This window comes from Osmerus mordax, chromosome 20, assembly GCF_038355195.1.
Source record: "Osmerus mordax isolate fOsmMor3 chromosome 20, fOsmMor3.pri, whole genome shotgun sequence".
Taxonomy (NCBI): Eukaryota; Metazoa; Chordata; class Actinopteri; order Osmeriformes; family Osmeridae; genus Osmerus; species Osmerus mordax.
Window position 1 is genome coordinate 12089438 of NC_090069.1, and position 18354 is coordinate 12107791.

Sequence of the window (18354 nt, forward strand, 5' to 3'; positions counted from 1 at the left end):
ACGCCTGCCTCCAGTGTATAGGCAGTGTCCCTAGTCTCGGCGCTTTCAGCAGACACCACTGAAGCAAAACATTTCTTGAGACCAACGTCTTGCCGTTGACATTCGACCACCTTTTCAGGTGTAACTGATAGTAGGATTTCATGTAACTGGGGCGCTTTACCTTCTACGGGAGGAGCCTTGGGCTCCGCGGACTGACAACTCGGGGTGGGGTGATCTTGCTCGTCACTCTTAAACATAGAACCGGACAAGTCCACCACGTCTCCCAGCTTGCGGGATTGTGCCCTCGTTAACACACAAGACGGAAATACATGGGGGAAATCCTGCACTAGCTTTTCGTCTGCAGGTGTACTCTCTGGGATCTCTGACACCTCCAACACAGGGGTAACGCTACCGCCGGCGATGTCATTCCCCAGCAGCAATGTGACTCCCTTCACTGGCAGTTTGGACACCACACCAACACGGAACCGGCCTGAAACCAGGTCTGACGCTAAGTGGACCCAGTGTAACGGTACAGGGATGGTTTTAGTCTCGATACCCTGTAATAAGACATGCGAGCCACAATATGATTCGTCGGACCAAGGTAAAACACCGGTGACTATTACGGACTGCGCAGCCCCCGTGTCTCGTAGGATTCTTACGGGCTGACCAGCCTTTCCGCACAAGGAGACACACCCGTTAGACAGGAATGGCGCATAGCTGGGATCCGGTTGGACAGCTTTTGGGCTTACAAATTGGTCCAACCGACAAGCCTTAGTCTGCACCAGACCCACGCTTTTGGCGCTGTTTTTGGCCGGGCGTGAAAACGAGATGCCCCAAACACTGTCTTGTGTGTGAGAGCACACTCGTTCTGGCGTCTTCCGTGTCTGGTTTGCTCGATCCAGTGTGCTTGGACGAAGGTTGCCGGTCCGACTTATCGTTCTGGTTGCAATTGCTCGAGGGTTGGAACGGCGTGTCGTTCTTTTACGACGAAGTTGTTCGGTCTTCGGACTCTCTGCGGTTTTTCACCGACGCCGCGCCGTCCGTTGGTTTTGGGGGGTTCTATCAGGAGCAGTGGTTCGCCAGCCCGTGGCCCCATGACTTCGCTGCGCCCGGTGCCTCTTCCGCCCTGTACGAAATCTACCCGTAGTGGTCGCTTGTTACCTGTGGGGCCAGTTGTGGCGTCGTAAGCGCATAGCTGTGTTGTGCGACAATCAGGCTGTGGTGAGCATCATAAATAAGGGCCGCTCTAACTGCCCACACATAATGTCATTCATGAGACGCATCACTTGGCTCTCCGTTACTCATAATTTCATCCTCACAGCACGTCACGTGCCGGGCCAAGATAATGTTATAGCTGATTCTCTGTCCCGTTTCAATTTTCAGGTGTTCAGGGATCTGTGCCCGTACGCCAGCCAGTGGCCCTTGGCCGCCCCCCCCCTCGCGTCACTGGGCCTAGATTAGAAGAGCACTCCTTGCAGGCATATTTAGAGGTAGCCAAGGGTTATATGAGGAAGGGGTTGGTTGCTTCTACCCTTAGATCGTACGATTTCGCCTGGAGAACGTACGCTATGTTCTGTCTGTCTTTGTCTGTCCCGCTGGTACCCGTGTGTGTTAACGTGGTGTGTGCTTTTGTGTGTCACTGCACTGATGTTCGCCACTTCCAGCCACGCTATATTAAAGGTCTGGTTGCGGGTATTCAATTCAATGCCAGATGCCATGATCCTTCGTTCCCCAGCCTTTTCACTAATCCAGCAGTCAAACTCCTGTTCAAAGGCATAGGCAAAGCTTTCCCCGCTAAGGTGGACGATAGACTCCCATTCACTCTGTCTATTCTGCACGCCATGCTCTCGGTGCTCTGACGCGGTTGCTTTTCCCCCTACATCGATTCCCTCTTGGATTGCACGTTTTTAATGGCTTTCTATGGGTTCTTACGGTGCGGGGAATTCATAACTCGGGCAAACGTGTTCAATCCTGCCACTGATGTGTGTTTTTCTGACTTAACGTTTCACCCTGATTTCTTCATTCTGCTTCTCAAACATTCCAAAACCGGAGGCTCTTGCTCAATCATCATTGCTAACACGGGTGGTCCTTTCTGTCCTTTCTTATCTATGCTGAGGTACGTAAAGAGGAGGTGCCCTTCCGATCCACTCTCCCCCCTCTTCTTAACCCCTAGCAATAATCCTATGTCACAATCCTGGTTCAGCCACCATCTAGCACAGGGCGTAGCCAAATGCAACCTTCCCCCTGGACGGTATTCAGGCCATTCATTTAGAATAGGCGCTGCAACGTCCGCTGCTTTGCAAGGGGTGTCCACTGCGTCTCTGCAGCAGCTGGGCCGCTGGTCTTCATCAGCGTACTCTTCGTACGTTCGTCCAGATTCTGTTGCCATCATCGAGGCCCAAAGATCGCTACGGCCCTAACGGCTCTGTGAGTACTTGCAAACAACTGGTGGTCGGTGTTGTTACTGTGTCTCTCGTTAAACTGTCTCGTGTTTACAGGCTCGATGCTAACGTTGCCTGCGGATACAGCGACTTGGTTTCTGTATGCAAACAGAGGGTCCCTGGTTCCTGCCTCTCTTGCTAGCACAAGTCACGAGGGCGTCGGTCCTCCTACCAATAAAGGCTCACGTGCACTCCAGCCGGCAAAGGCTGCTCACACACTCAAGGGTTTCGGCCCGGTAGCCTACATAGGGTCATCAGTACGCGGGGACGTCGGTCCTCCAGCCGGCACAGGCTGTTCACATAGACTCAAGGGCGTCAGCCCTATAGCACACTTAGACTCACGTACGCGGGGACGCCGGTCCCCCAGCCAGCGCACAGGCTGTCACATAGACTCAAGGGCGTCGGCCCTCTAGCCTACATAGGTCACGTACACAGGGACGCTGTCCTCCAGCCGGCACAGGCTGTTCACATAGACTCAAGGGCGTCGGCCCTCTAGCCTACATAGGTCATGTACGCGGGGACGTCGGTCCTCCAGCCGGCTCAGGCTGTTCACATAGACCCAGGGCGTCGGCCCTCTAGCCGACCAAAGCCGCAAAGGCTATCACATTCACTCCTGAGGGCGTCGGGCCTCAGCCAGCCTAGGCAAACACCGACAGCATGAGGGGGTCGGCCCTCTAGCACATAACTCATTCATGCACTAGGGCATCGGCCTCTGGCCAGGAGGCTACTGCCTACAATCATTGCTGCTCTTTCCTTTGGGTTCTCGGTATAGGAACATGTCTACGGATCTGTCCGTGCATGGCTTGCCATCTCCTGCAGGTTCCTGCCCGGGTATGTATGCTTTTAGCCTAGGTCCTTCTGTACGCTCTCGTACTGATCACGGTCGCTCCGATCGGTGCGGTGCACCCATGTCGGTCGCTTTCCGTGTTGTGTTTGTGTTGCTTATTCCCCAGCGGTTCATGGTTCCTTCCTGTTGGTGAGTATGTTTTCTTTTTGTTCTTAACTTCCTACCTTTTTACTTTTGGGGGATTCTTCTTCGGGCTTTGGACAGGCGCCCTTTGATCTATATAATTCCCTGTGGGGTTCAAGCTCCAAACACCATAGTACATTTATTAGTTTGTAATAAACATCTTTCACTCATACAAGGTCTCTCCTGATTGAAATGAAGCTTGCGCAAGTTCAGTCAGGCAAGACCGATCTCTGCACTCGGGCTTAATCGTAGTGTACACTTCTCACTCCCCCCGCTAAGAACGCCCTACCTTCCCCCCGTTCCCTGGTCGGGCGGTCACTAGGGTTCAGGTCGATTAGCGCTCCCGCTATCGATTAATGGTGTCACATGATCCGTGCCTTTAAATATGATTCTCTCCCTGTGTAGTTTGTCCATGCTATCAAGTGCGCGACCCTCCACCACCCCGTCGCCGCCCGGTTCCGTCTCAGTCTTCGGCTCGATTGGTCGTCGGCTGCCGCCACCGCCACCAGTGTCTGGACTCCGTGGGGGATTCTTCTTCGGGCGTTGGGCAGGCGCCCTTTGATCTATATAATTCCCCGTGGGGTTCAAGCTCCAAACACCATAGTACATTTATTAGTCTGTAATGAACATCTTTCACTCATACAAGGTCTCTCCTGATTGAAATATGTAAACACACACACACTAGTCACAGACATTTGTCTCCTGTCGTTTTCAGGCTAACGTTTAAAGCTAAGGTCTAAAGCTAAAGTTAAAATGAGACACATTAACCACAGCCTCATGAGTTGGCTAATAATAATAACATGACTAAACAAGACGAAATAACGGTATAACATTTCGACTCATTTTGGTCAAAAACACTAACAAACATTTTAGCAGTTTTTTTTGTAAAGCACATTTAGACTTGTTTTTATTCGTCAAAAATATTGCATTATACATTAAATTGGAATCATCGTCACTTGAGCAGCATTTAAGTTGCGTCTTGTCTCGTTTTCGTCACGTGATAAAGGTTCGTTGACGACGATATTTAGTCATAATTTTTGTTGATGAAAGCAACACTCATGCCACCTCAGGTGTGTTTGCATTGATTCCGGAAACTTTGCCACAGAGTCGGCATCGCAAGTTATGAGTGTTTTGGGAGGAGGTGGTGCATTAAAGATCTGCTCCTTCTTTAAAAGTCTCATTAGCGATTTATTACACTATGTAATTAATTTCCAAAACCACAATTTGAATAATAATCATCAGTCAGTCAATCAAGCACTTTTATTTATGGATGCCATCCAGTAAATAGCAAAGGTTTCCATTCTGTAAATGTTCAGGTTTTTCAAAACGCGAGAGGTTACATCACTCTACTTTATTGCCTAGGCTCAGCACACTGTTGTTTTATTTGACACATTTTTTAAGGAGACAGGGATTACCCTTTAAATACTTGGCTCATTACGACATATTGTACACAGAAACTCTTTGAGACAATTGCATTCAATCAATGCTGTCAATGTCCTGAGTTGTAATAGAACATTTGCGTGCATGAAAACACCTTTTCGCTTGGGGACTAACTATACAGTCATTAGAAATCCAGTGCTTCTTTTGTTGAATGTTTTCTGCACAATATTGTCTTGCGTAATGAATGCCACTTGGAAATTACTAAGCAGACACTGCGGGACTGTAGGCAACGTGATGGGTGGCTACCGGCTAAGTAAACACCAAGGACTCCCTGTTGATTGTGAAGATTCCCTTGTTGCTAGGATAGTTAGCCACAGAAATAAAGAATCAGACTCAGGGGTTGTGATGTCGAAAGGTTAGTAGCTTCTCTTTGTTGCTGGACTTCTTGCTAGTGTGCCCCAGTCATCTTTAACTTCCAGCTGCATGCCAGGTAAATTGTCAGATTTGCTATGTGAAAGACTCCAGAGGTTTGATGATTGTCACCAGAATCCGCCACTCCGCCAAATATCATATAGAGGTGTCGCATCTGTACAAGTAGAATACTTGTAGTTTAGCAGGGAATGGGTTATGACACTAGATTTTCTCCTCTACTAATAATTGTTTTCCGCTATAATTTGTCGTCTATTCTTCTATAGTCTGTGAGTGCTGGCATGATAGTGATAAATGTATTCCCTCTATGATTAAAGTTGTGGAGGGTCTGTTCTCCTCTGCCACCTCCTTAACCACGAAGATTAGGATGCTCTGGAGTGACCCCCTTATCCGTGATCCTAGCCTCTTGCTGGACTTGTAATCAGTTCAGAAGTTCTGTTAGAACCTAGATTAGATTTAATTATTGTCTCGGCCCCTTCGATTCCCTCAGCTTGCTCTACCCTATTATTTTGGACATCGTATTTCAATCGCTGATCTGTTCGAGGTTCACACACTCTAAAAATCTTGTAGCTCCCGGAGAATCATCTCTAGGTACAGCCCCACCGTTTTTTCCTAATTCAACCTAGTCTTGAGCATTCTCATCATTGCGACTGTTATCACGTCTTCTTCCTCTAGTTTCTCATAAGTCTATTGGCTTTGCTTAGTCTGGACTTGTTCCCCGTCATCCATGTCAAAAGTTGTACATGTGATTTTGTACAGCTCTTTGGTCAGCATTGGCTGTTTTTAAATGTGCTCTATAAATAAAAATTTCTTGGCTTGACATTGTCTATTGTCATTATTCAAGTTCAGTTGAATAATAAATTAATTAAATTTTTGCACTTCAAATGAAACCCTGTTGCTTCCTTTTTGTAGCTGATATAGGGGAGCTGCTGGAGCAGATGGTAGAGGAGATAACCAGATCCCTGTCTGGTCCAGCCAAGGACTTCTATGGGAGAGAGTTTGACTTTTTTGGCAAGATCACCAATGTGTCTGCCATCATCAAGTAGGAAGAACACCTCACCGCATATCCTTCTGTCATGGAAATTGGTATGGTAGAGGTATTCTAGTGTAGTACACATAAAATTGTTTTGCTTTTCAGGCCCGTTCCAAAGGGAGAGGAAAGGAAGAGGGCATGTCTCAAAGCCCTGTCTGATATCAAGGTCCAGCCAGGTAATCTTGATCCTTACTGTAACAATGTAATGTGATTTATTCCTGTTTTTTTCCCCCCTTGACTTGATACCCTTTGTCTTCCTTATGTGGATGCTGTGGACTTCAGGATGCTACCTCCCCAGTAACCCTGAAGCCATTGTTTTGGATATAGACTACAAGTCAGGAACACCTATGCAGAGGTGTGCTAGATTTGCCTAATAACCCTGATCAAATGATAGTATATTTATACATGTATCTCAAATTGTATTGTCTGTATTATCTGTATTATATAATAATAATAATAATAATAATTATTATATACAGTCAACTCCTGAAGCAATGGCACCCCTGGCAAAGATGAGTAAAGTGTTATAACGTTTTACATTTTAGTCATTTTGCGTTTTTTGACGGTCTTATCCAGAGCGACTTACAGTAAGTACAAGGACATTCCCCCCAAGGCAAGTAGGGGTGAAGTGCCTTGCCAAAGGACACAACGTCATTTTCACGCCTGGGAATCGACCTGGAAACCCTCTCATTAATAGCCCGATTCCCTAACCGCTCAGCCATCTGACCCCCCATTATAGGATGTAATCTTTTGGTGTTTTCGCTTACATATTAAAAAAAGAACACATCATTTTTGGGACCCCTAGAAATGATTATAAACTACATGTAACTGAAGCATTTTTCCAATTATATTAGACCTTTTAAAGTTGATCAGTGTTTAGGAACTGGCAAGCAGTAATCCATGACTCACATATAGATGAGGTGACACAGGTTATATACCATATTCATACATCAACCAGGGTTCCCGCGGGGTCTTAAAAAGTCTAAAATTCGGAACTTGAAATTTAAGGCCTTAAAACGTCTTAAAAACGGCCATATTTTCATCCGAGGTCTTAAATTTCATTTAGTCAGGTCTAAAAAAGGTTTTACCCTCGTTCATTTCCAGAACCGCTGGCCGCAGAAAGTTATGACAAAGTAGCAAAAAAGTATTGAGTCGCAGCCTACAAAGCGGAGCTCTACAAACGAAACCAGCAGAACGCTGCCCTCAGAACGTTGGTTCGCTGTGTTGTAGTTCTTTCTGGGGGATATTGGTGTTGGTATGTACCATAGAGTTAATATAACTAGAGGAAGCAACTTTTGTCTTCCAAAATGGCGTCCCCATTCATTTCTCTGAAAAGTGCTCAGTGGCGCAGTGAGGCATGCGAGAGTACGAAACTGGACCGCGCCATCTTTCCACTTCCGACTGTTCCGGTCTATCTTTAAACAGTGGCTCTTTTTTTCCCTAGCTCCGAGACCTCGTGCACGCTTGCAACTAGCTGTACACGTCGTACTTTGCAACAACCAGTCGCGAGCATAGATTTATATGGTTGCGAGCGTGTGAGCTAAAGCATTGCAGTGGCAGAATGGGGTACAAGTCAGATAAGAATCAGAGACATGATGCAAACTTTACGGAAATGTATGCTATCACTGTATAGTATTCCTTTCACTTGTTTTTATAGGGCTAAATATAGGGCTATTCTAGATGGAACTCATCACATATGTTGTTTTTTTTCTTCGTGATTTGAGTATGATTTCCAACGCATTGTATCGGATTAAATAAACTGTTAACATGAACAGCTAGCTCCGTCGTTGTTCTCGCCAGGCAAAGAAATTTTTTTCTGTTATTTTGGTAACAGAAATCTTCCATAATGCAGACTTACCATAGCTTACTGTCAACTTTATATTCAAACGAAATGCCACAAAAATCACACTGCCTTCAATTTAACATCAGTGTAGAAATGTGGCTTGTGTTTTAACCCTAACCCAAACGCCTATTAATGGATATAACGTGATCTAACAAGACTTGGTAATAATGTAATAAATTGAGAAGTGTGTCTAAAATATAATCTAGTTTATTGAACGTGCCTTTGAAAGGGGCATATTAACAGAACTATATACAAGACGTTTCCATCAGATATAAGTGGGGGTGAAACATAGTCACTGAGGACCTTCATTGTCCCACAAAAGCAGTCTGGCTTTGACACGATCAAAAAAGAATAATGAGTGTGTTTAACAAAAGCTTCTGAAGGCAAGACTAATATTATTTAAATATATATATATCATTTCCTATTGTGGTTATCAGTTAAAGTACTATTAATCTTCGTCTTTGCTCCAGATAGACATGTCAACAATCTATGCTCACGCTTAACATAATATAATATTTGCCATCATGTCATGAACGTTTTTACGAAAAATCTAATGTATTTTAAAATAACGGGAATAAACTATATTAACAACATTTCATGTATGTGTGACAACCATTTGCTAAACTTGCTACAACAGGGCAGGCAACTCAAGCCATTTCGGCCATCGGCCAATGTGAACTTTTGTGCTCGTGCCCTGTTAGTATCCGCGAGCACATTTGCAGTCAACTTTTATTGACGTAAGCAAATAAATGGGGTGCTAGTTTACCCATTTTGGATTGATTTCAAACTTAGCAAAAATCAGGAAAAATTATTCTATGAAAAAGCTAGTAGTATGATCCAGGTTCGAGAATCGAACAAAATTATTGGGGGAGATAGTTTTGTAAATGTTGACTGGAGTTAATAGAATAAAAACGACCGGAAGAGTCGGAAGTCAAACACGAAATGCAATACCACCTACATCCACCGGGGCCGTTGCTTCAAGCCGAGGGGCGAGGGGTGGGGGCTTGGTATGTACACGGTGATAAAACTACAAATCCTGTTATAAATGCAATACCTGCCTGCGAAATACGTCTGCGCTTCCTCAGAGTTTGTTAAAGTTCGGCTACGTGTAGAAAATGGGAAAGTGTACTTTCAACGAGACATGGCTAGATCACAGCGATTTCCCCTATTGGTTACAAGCGGTATACCTAGCTCCAGGTACAACAACAACGCTCGCTGCAAACTTTTCCAAAAAAATATTCAAAAATTACTAATGTGATTGTTTTATCTTTAAATTACATTTATGCTTTTTCAATGACTGCATTCATTGAAATAAAATGTTTTTTTCAGAATTTCATTGATTTGAATATTTTTTGGGGTAATGCGTCGTGTAGGTCTTAAATTTCAATCTTTATGGTCTTAAAATGTCTTAAAAAGGTCTTAAATTTGACTTGATGAAACCTGCAAGAACCATTAGAAAGATAAGAGAACACACAAATTGAATGAGGGAAAAGTGTGTTGAGCTTCATAAGTCAACGAATGGTTATAAAAAAACTAAGCAAAAAGAAATGGATAAAACATTTTATCACTGTTGGAGAAGTACTGAGGAAAAGTAGCATATTGGGGTTCAATGCCACCTCCATCCCAACAAATTATTTGGAAGGCATGCGAGAAATCTCATTACGTGGTTTGGCATAAAGAGAAGGATGGCTATACCAAAAATAATCTATTTAATTTATTTATTTAATAATCTATTTTTTCCCTTGTCTTTCAAGGCTGGGATTCTGTCTGTACGTTCCGTTGCACGGTTTAAGAGGTTACAATGTTTTTGTGGCAAAAAGTGCCTTGTGTGCACAAAGGGAACTGAGTGCTAGCCTTACGTCACAACGTCAGCACACGTTAGCAACGACGCATAGATACGACGTACATAGAAATGCTAGTAAGACTGTTGCACAGCAAGTATCGTATCGTAGTGTACTACCAGCATCATACATTTAAGCAATTCAAGACTTGCATGTACAGTAAGTAATGTCACATTGAATAATGTATTTCAACTCAAGCTTGTGTGGTGCGTCGCTGTCTTCAATGCCACAGCCTAAACTTTATGTCAAAAGAAAAGTTTTTAATTTCCGGCACATTCAAACAATCCCCTCTGTGAAGTTTGGCAAGCAATAGCAGCTAGGCTAGCTTGCTCGTGGCACAATTTACCGGGGTCAGCTTCTCCACGCAGGGCTCTAGACTGAGACCAAATGGTTGCATTTGGCATTGTTACTGACAATGATCGGTTCCAGCAAACTTCTTTTGAATTAGCCATTTCCCCCTAAATAAATGACAAGCTTGTTTTTATGTTTTTGGGGGCATATATTTTCAGTTAACAGATGGTAGGTCGACTGTTTGAATCATAGATATATATAAAGACTAGATGTCTTATTGCGGAGTCTGGAACGTCCGCACATGGTGGCCATCTTGCTACAGTCAACTCGCTCACCCATAACATTGTGTTGGTGCTACATGTACTTTTTAAATGACCATAACTTTTCAACCGATTTTGAAACGGTTTGGTTTGTTATCAACGTCAGAGATGTTGTTATGCCACTGCATACTTATGAATTTTTTATTTATTATTATTTTTTTAATAGAAGTATGCAGACATTAAATTAGTGTCCTATCAAGTTAAGTTAGACAACATAATTGCATGTGTGAAAAGGGCTAAACAAGTCATAAAATCACATCTAAAATAATATACATCATCACAAAAATATTATGGGATTCTAGTTTTTTGTCACATAGCCATGTGAAAGGTTGGATATGGAAGCTGCAATCATGATTCATTCACCTTGCTTGTTTTGAATGAGCTGCTGGGGCGTGTTTGAGTGTCTCCGCTATGACAAGCTCCACAGCCTTCTCTCCCAGTCCTGTCTTCCACTTCATCACAGCATCTGCAATTAGAAGTTATGAACTTATTGTCAGCACCAATTTGAACGCTGCGTAGAAGCCATAGTTCATGGCATCTCCAAACACCTACCACTCTCTTTTGGAACTCCAGCACCTTAAGGCGCTCCTCAAGGTTTTGGAGTTCAGCCTGTGTTTGGGCCACCTGTAGGTCCATCACTGGCACCTCTTCAGTGTGTCTGCCCTGTCGTCGCCTGAATAGGAGAGCCTCTCGCTGGTTCTCCTCCAATGTCTCCATCTTCTGGAGCATAACCTGTAATGTGTCTGTAACTACGGACAAGTAAAACGAGTTTACAAGAGTTTGCATGATTGGCATCACTGTGGTTCTTCTAGATTAGCTGTAACATGCGCCGCCGGTGCTGCATGAAGTCGAACACAACTATTGACATCCGGCTCTATAAGTTTGACTGTGCAGTGCTGCGACTCCAAATGTTTCTTAAAATTTGATGTCGTGTTTTTGTAGCTTGATAGCACTTTGTCGCCACCAGCACAAAGTGTACAACGAACCTTGATATTTCCATCTTTAGCTGACAAATACTCAAAATAGTGATTGTATTTCCAACTCAAAAAGCGCATCTCTCTCTCTCCTGCTACATTGTTGTCTGTGTCGCTGAGTGGTAGGTCTATGTATATACACGTGACGTGACCCTCGTGCTGAAAACGTGATTTAATTGTCGCATAGGCTTAACTCCCAGAGACGCAAGAAGAAATCAAATATATATTTTACTATTAATGACAAAATAGTAACGCACAGTGACTTGGACAAGTAACTTTAATCTCATTACTGGTTTGGAAATAGTAACGCGTTAGATTACTCGTTACTGAAAAAAGTGGTCAGATTAGAGTATCACTGTCCACTGCCTAGTATACACTGCCTGTCTTGTCACTCCAAAGGTTGTTAAATTGAATAGATCTAATCCCCATTGAAAATGTGTGGGCTGGAGAGTGTTCAAGAGAAGACCTAGGACCTTGGATGATCTGGAGAGATTCTGTAAAGAGAAGTGGTCTCAGATTCCTTGCTTTGTATTCTCCAACCACATTAGATGTTACAGGAGAAGACTGTGCTGTTTCAGTGGCAAAGGGAGTTTGTACAAAGCATTAAATGTAGGAGTGTCCAAAATTGTGGCACACTAGGTTACATTAAAATAATTAATTCTTGAAGACAGATCTTTTTCTTTTCAAAATACATTAACCTAAATTGAAGGTTGAATTGTTTTATTTTTTTTGCACTAAGCTAAATTACAAAAAGGTGACTTTTTTATCATCTTTGCCAGAGGCGCCGATAATTCCAGTGTTGATTGTATGCTATTTAGATATTTTGTATCTTTTTAAATGTACATTTTCATTGGTCTGTTCAGGGATAAAACATGTAGAACTGGTCAATGTGACTAATGTGACTTTTTTTTCCTCATCTGAAGTGCTGCCAAGGCTCCCTACTTGGCCAAGTTTAAGGTAAAACGCTGCGGTGTGAGTGAGCTGGAGAAGGAGGGGCTCCGCTGCCCCTCTGATTCTGTAGAAGAGGGGGAGGAGAGCTCAGACGAAGCACAAAGGATCTGCTGGCAGGCAGCCATCTTCAAAGTGGGAGATGACTGTAGACAGGTTAGGAAGCCTCCACCAACTCCCATCAGGCCCCAATGTGGACACATTGCCCTCGGTTAAGATGTTGTGGTTACTTACATTCAGCTAAAACACAGAGACCTAACTGTCTGTCACCCCCTTGTGTCTAGGACATGCTTGCCCTGCAGATCATTGGCCTGTTTAAGAACATTTTCCAGCTAGGAGGACTGGACTTGTTTGTATTCCCCTACAGAGTGGTGGCCACCGCTCCTGGGGTGAGAGTAACACACACACACACTTTACATCACCTACTAGTACTTTTAAAGCTGCTTTAAACATGCCTAGCATACCACATATTTTCCTGTCACCAGTGCGGCGTGATTGAATGCATCCCGGACTGCAAGTCTCGTGACCAGCTGGGCAGGCAGACGGACTTTGGGATGTACGACTACTTTCGTAATCAGTACGGTGATGAGTCCACCCTGGCCTTCCAGAAGGTGATGTGACAAGCCAGGAATGTAAAAAAAATAGCCAAATGGACCTGCATTCAAGTCATATAATAGTGTTTTTTCCTTTCTCTGTATGACTCTCACTCTTTCCTAGGCTCGGTATAACTTTATCCGCAGCATGGCAGCCTACAGCCTTCTTCTCTTCTTACTGCAGATCAAGGACAGGCACAACGGCAACATTATGCTGGACAGCAAGGGACACCTTATCCACATAGGTACAGAACCACGTCAGCAGAAGCTACTTATCTAGAGTGCATGATTACCCAATTATATAAACCCACTTACTGGCAGAGCGTTACGCGGGTAATCACATTCATATGCCGTTCAGGGTTACATTGTCCTGAACATATACATATGAATGTACATATGTACGTGAAGATGAGTACTTATTAAATGGATGTGGATTTATGGATGTGTACTTGTGCACCCTAGACTTTGGTTTCATGTTTGAGAGTTCCCCGGGTGGGAATCTTGGATGGGAGCCAGACATTAAGCTGACGGATGAAATGGTGATGATCATGGGGGGCAAGATGGAGGCTACGCCCTTCAAATGGTTCATGGAGATGTGTGTGAGGGGATATCTGGCAGTTAGGTGAGTGGTGGTGACTGTACATTTGCATTATAGTCAAGTCTGTGTGCATTTGTGGATGGGTGAGTTTCTTTTGGTAGGCACCATCCTGCATCCTCTTGCTGTATCCTTCTCTCGCTCTTCATCCTCTTCAGGCCCTACATGGATGCAGTGGTTTCTTTGGTAACTCTGATGCTGGACACTGGACTACCATGCTTCAGAGGACAGACCATTAAACTTCTGAAGTGAGTAGATATTTTTTGGTTAGATACTACCGTATTTTGCGGAAATAGGCCGCATTTTCTATAAGCCGCATCCCACCAGAATGGGAACTTTGTGTTTGTAAATCGGTGTCTGGGCATATAGCCCGACTGTTTATTTACCCAGGAACACTCACATTGGACAGCTTGGATAGCCATCTAACTAGACAACATTCACAATCAGGGTGAACACTCAAGGGATCTAAACTACAGACCATAGCATTACACATATCAAAACAGAACGAACACAGCAATAGAACTCCGGACAATGCTTAATATAACTAAGCTAATGCCCTTAACTTCGTAGCTTTTCAGCTTGCCGCTGGGCATTCTGGGTACCAAGAGTATTGTCGCTACAATACAAAGCAATGCACGAGTATAGGCGATCTTACAGCATTCGGTTGTGGATAGTGTGTCCAGAAATCACTCATTTAGTGGCTTGATTTACTGACATTATTATGAAATGTTATGTTCTACTAGCCATTTGCCTACTTTAGCAAGTCACTGTATTTCCAAGACCTGATAGTGTAACTGAGACGACACAGTAAATAATTCCTCTTTTAAGTAATAAGCCCCCGTTCAAGTGTTGAGCATTAAATTAGCTGCACGTCTGTAGAGATCTTGGGACAAAGACACTTTTTTGTTCTAAAACCGGGCTATAAGCCGCTTAGAATTATAAGTCATACAACCAAAAGAAAACTGTAAAATAGGGGTACAGGCCACAGCTTTATTTCCGAAAAATACGGTATATCCAAACTGTCCATAAGCTAATTAAATTCAAGTGTGCATTTTATTGGATAATGTGCCAATTTTGACTGTTTTGTGCAAGAGTGTGTGTGGAACAAGATGGTTATAATAGATTCATTATTTTGTTTGGCTTTTAGGCAACGCTTCAACCCTAGTATGAGTGAGAAGGAGGCTGCTGCATTCATCATTAAAATCATCCAGAGTTGTTTTCTTAGCAGCAGGTAAAAAGTAGCTCGATTTCTAAACCTTGCACCACTAATCTCATCTGCCATTTGCCAGATCATGTCTCCTAAATCTTTGTAGATGATTCTCTGGATTTCTCAATACACAATTAATGCATTAAAAAATGACTAAATGTAAATTGAAAAATGTGCCCTTTGTGGCATAAGCAGAAGAGTTTATGAAATTAGCTGAAAGCTAATTGTTGGTTTTGTATTTTTTTCCAACAGAAGCAAAACCTACGACATGCTCCAGTACTACCAGAACCAGATTCCATACTGAAAGCCCATGTTGTCCCTGCTGCTTATCAACCCCCCCCTTTAATGTAGTGCTAACCACCTGGCTTGAATTCAGCTTAATGGTAAAGCTCAGGAAAAAAAGCCAATGCTCAATGTAGCAGTCTAGAAAACAATCCCCACATTATTGTTTGTTAAAGTAGGGAGCTTTAGAACATTAACATTTTAGATAATTGTCACTTTATGAGGAGAATGTCATGTCATTTTGTGATTAGTGTAGCTACCAATGTTAGCCTATAGGGGGAGGTAGAATGCTTAAAATGTGAACGTGAATGTGAAACTCAACCCTTTGACATATAGAAGATAACACCAATGTAATCATTCCCATGTTGTCCGTCAGGCTGTGAACTGGCCAGGAAATAACAATGACTTTGCTTACATTACTGCTACTTCGGTCCATAGTTTGGTCAGCACTCCAATCAAAGTACCAAAAAACCTTTTCTAGTATTTCCACCATATCACATTGGCACATCAACTCACATTGTAAATACCCCACCAATGGCAAAATATGTACACAAATACACATTTATTTGGTAGTGTTTAAGTTAATTTACACATTCTTTAAAATATTTTGCTGTCAGATTGACTTTTTAATTGTGCATGAATACAGCTAATTCAGTAACTGGGAATGCCATTTCATCAAATGATTACACTTGAGTAAATAGAACCGGCGAGAAACCAGTGCAGCAGCTTATTTGGAAGTTACTTAATGTTTTACGTACATTTAATTTTAAATCTAAACGATCCTCCATAGACTTTAAGTGATTAAGTAATTTGTTGCATATCCGCTTTGGCTTCCAGCTCGTTTAAGTCATTTTATTCTATGAACTCCAGTCTAAATATCCAAAACTGTCATCTTCTACTTTTCTTTTTGTTCACAAACCTGGCTCAAAAAAAATGTTTTTTCTTCATTAATTTATTTTTTGCTGTCAATTGATTCGTTTTTAAAGAAATCCGAAATGGAGAAACTAGCACCCCATTTTTTTGTCTGTTTGTTTTGTTTTTATGTCAATGCTATCAGCATCACTTTGCTTACATTAACAATCATTATCTTTGATTCTGACAAACTTTACACCGCAGAGATGAACATATTTTCTCAAATAACATTAGAGTTTAAATGTTATTTTGTCAGCATTGCATGTATACCTACATAAAGTCGAAGGCCAGTGTGCAAGAAAATGTTTGTGTTACTTGGTACCATTCCAGTCCCAGTCCATTTGTAGAACTATTTGTGTTGACGGAGCCAAATAAATGATTAAATAAATAAACAAATCATAATCTGTTGTCACTTTGCACCATAAATGGAGCTTGTAGTTGTAATAATGTTGTTATGCTGACCTTCAGCATGGCTGTGATTAACTTTGACACTTAGCCAGCGGCCTCATACCCACAACCAAATCTCAGCCATAATGATACTTAGCATAAAGCACTACCTTTCATGTGATAATTTGAAATGATGGAATGTTTAAATAAAAAATAAATAAAAACGCCTGCGACACCAGGAAGAATCATAATCGAATCTAATCAACTCATGGGTGTCAGTACTTCACCAGCTTGTTTACTGACACTGATAGACAGCTATTTCAGGATTAGTGCTTCTTATGTTTCATTATACAGGAGAAGCTTCTTTGCCATTGGTTTGGCCTAGCTGAACTAGAGTTTATTCAATTTGATGCAACTATGAAAAATTACTTGTGTAAACCGTGTGCTTCATACAACAATTTCAACTGCGAAACACAACTTCAAAATAAAATAATAGCCGCAAGCTGCGATATAAGGATTCAAGCAAGAAAAGGTCTTCTTTTACATTTTCAAAAATAAATATTTCCCACATTTTTACAAACTTTGTTCAACATAAATATTCAGCAAGTTGGTGATGCTTGGACTAACTGGAACAGGTGGCACCACCTATTAAGCAATATAAAAATAGTCATCATTTTTCAACATTTATCACATATAATCTGTTAGTTTTGTAATAATTGTGACAAACTATTTCAGATTTATAGTCATATTTGTGTTAAGTCTAATACATTGTCTGTATTTGTAGCGCCTGCTATTGGTCAATTTAAATGAAAAATTCAACTTTACTTATGTGGACATATCCCCTGAGTTTTGTGATGATCGGCCCAATGATTGTGGACTTTTGTCAATTTATTTGCTGAACGACACCACTTTTGAAGTTATTGTTCATTATCTTAAAAAATAACAAATATCAACAAGCTTTATACAACTTTAGATCATGTCGGTCCAACAATTATCCACCAAATATTTGGTAGCAGTCAGACCTGCGGTTTAGGAGAAGTGGTCAGAAATGTGTTTTTCAAAACATAAAAAATGGGCCAAATTCAAATGTTTATTAACATAAACATTTCGATTTTTTAACATAAATTATAGTGCCACGATCTGGGCGGTTCATATTTGTACTGAAGTATTTACACACAACTTCTGATAAATCAGAAGTTAAAGTAAAGAAATCTATAAATGTTTATGTCTCTAAGAGTTGCCATCTCACGGGAATTAGCAAAAACATTTCGAAAGGAAAATAATTATGAATCTAGCAAACAGTAATGGAAGATTCCTCCTCAAAACTGTGAATTTTCAAATTCACAGGCCCCGGGGAAGACCCAGGACACGCTGGAGGGACTATGTCTCTCGGCTGGCCTGGGAACGCCTCGGGGTCCCCCAGGAAGAGCTGGTGGAAGTGGCCGGGGAGGGGGAAGTCTGGGCCTCCCTGCTTAGGTTGCTGCCCCCGCGACCCGACCCCCGGAAAAGCGGCAGATGATGGATGGATGGATGGAGTGACATCATCGAATAAGAATGTGCCGTGAAACTAACCAAGGAGGAACTTCCAGAAGTGAATCCACTAGAGACCTTTCCGGGAGAGTAGGAAATTGTGAGCTATGGCTCTTAGCAAATTGGCGAGCTTGAAAGTAAAGAAATAAGTCAGTTCGGTAAAGTTCATACTTGGAACTCAAGTCATCGAAACTAGAAAATATCCCATTCCTGTAAAGATCACCAAATCTTTGGATCCCTTTCCTATGCCATCCTGCAAAGGTGTTGTCTAATTTGGATGGTAAAAACGTGTGATTGTTACACAGCGGGCTCTGAATCAAAAGTGTTCCCCTCGTGTTAGTATGCCATCTAAACTGAGTCCATATTCTGTGAGTGGAGATGACCACTGGGTTAGATGTA

The 18354-nt window shown here is 42.4% G+C and overlaps 1 protein-coding gene across 2 annotated transcripts in view; it reads left to right on the forward strand.

Moving 5' to 3' along the window:
* Positions 1–16440, forward strand: part of pi4kaa (phosphatidylinositol 4-kinase, catalytic, alpha a) — a 209736-nt gene extending 193296 nt beyond the window's left edge. For both annotated transcript variants that reach the window (XM_067258321.1, XM_067258319.1), the window contains exons 44-54: positions 6112–6241; positions 6338–6408; positions 6515–6587; positions 12425–12605; positions 12734–12838; positions 12935–13060; positions 13167–13287; positions 13505–13664; positions 13796–13885; positions 14785–14868; positions 15097–16440. In XM_067258321.1, the coding sequence (XP_067114422.1) occupies positions 6112–6241; positions 6338–6408; positions 6515–6587; positions 12425–12605; positions 12734–12838; positions 12935–13060; positions 13167–13287; positions 13505–13664; positions 13796–13885; positions 14785–14868; positions 15097–15148 (1193 nt within the window). In that variant the 3' untranslated portion in view covers positions 15149–16440. The remainder of the gene's footprint in view (positions 1–6111; positions 6242–6337; positions 6409–6514; positions 6588–12424; positions 12606–12733; positions 12839–12934; positions 13061–13166; positions 13288–13504; positions 13665–13795; positions 13886–14784; positions 14869–15096) is intronic.
* The last annotated feature ends 1914 nt before the right edge of the window (positions 16441–18354 follow it).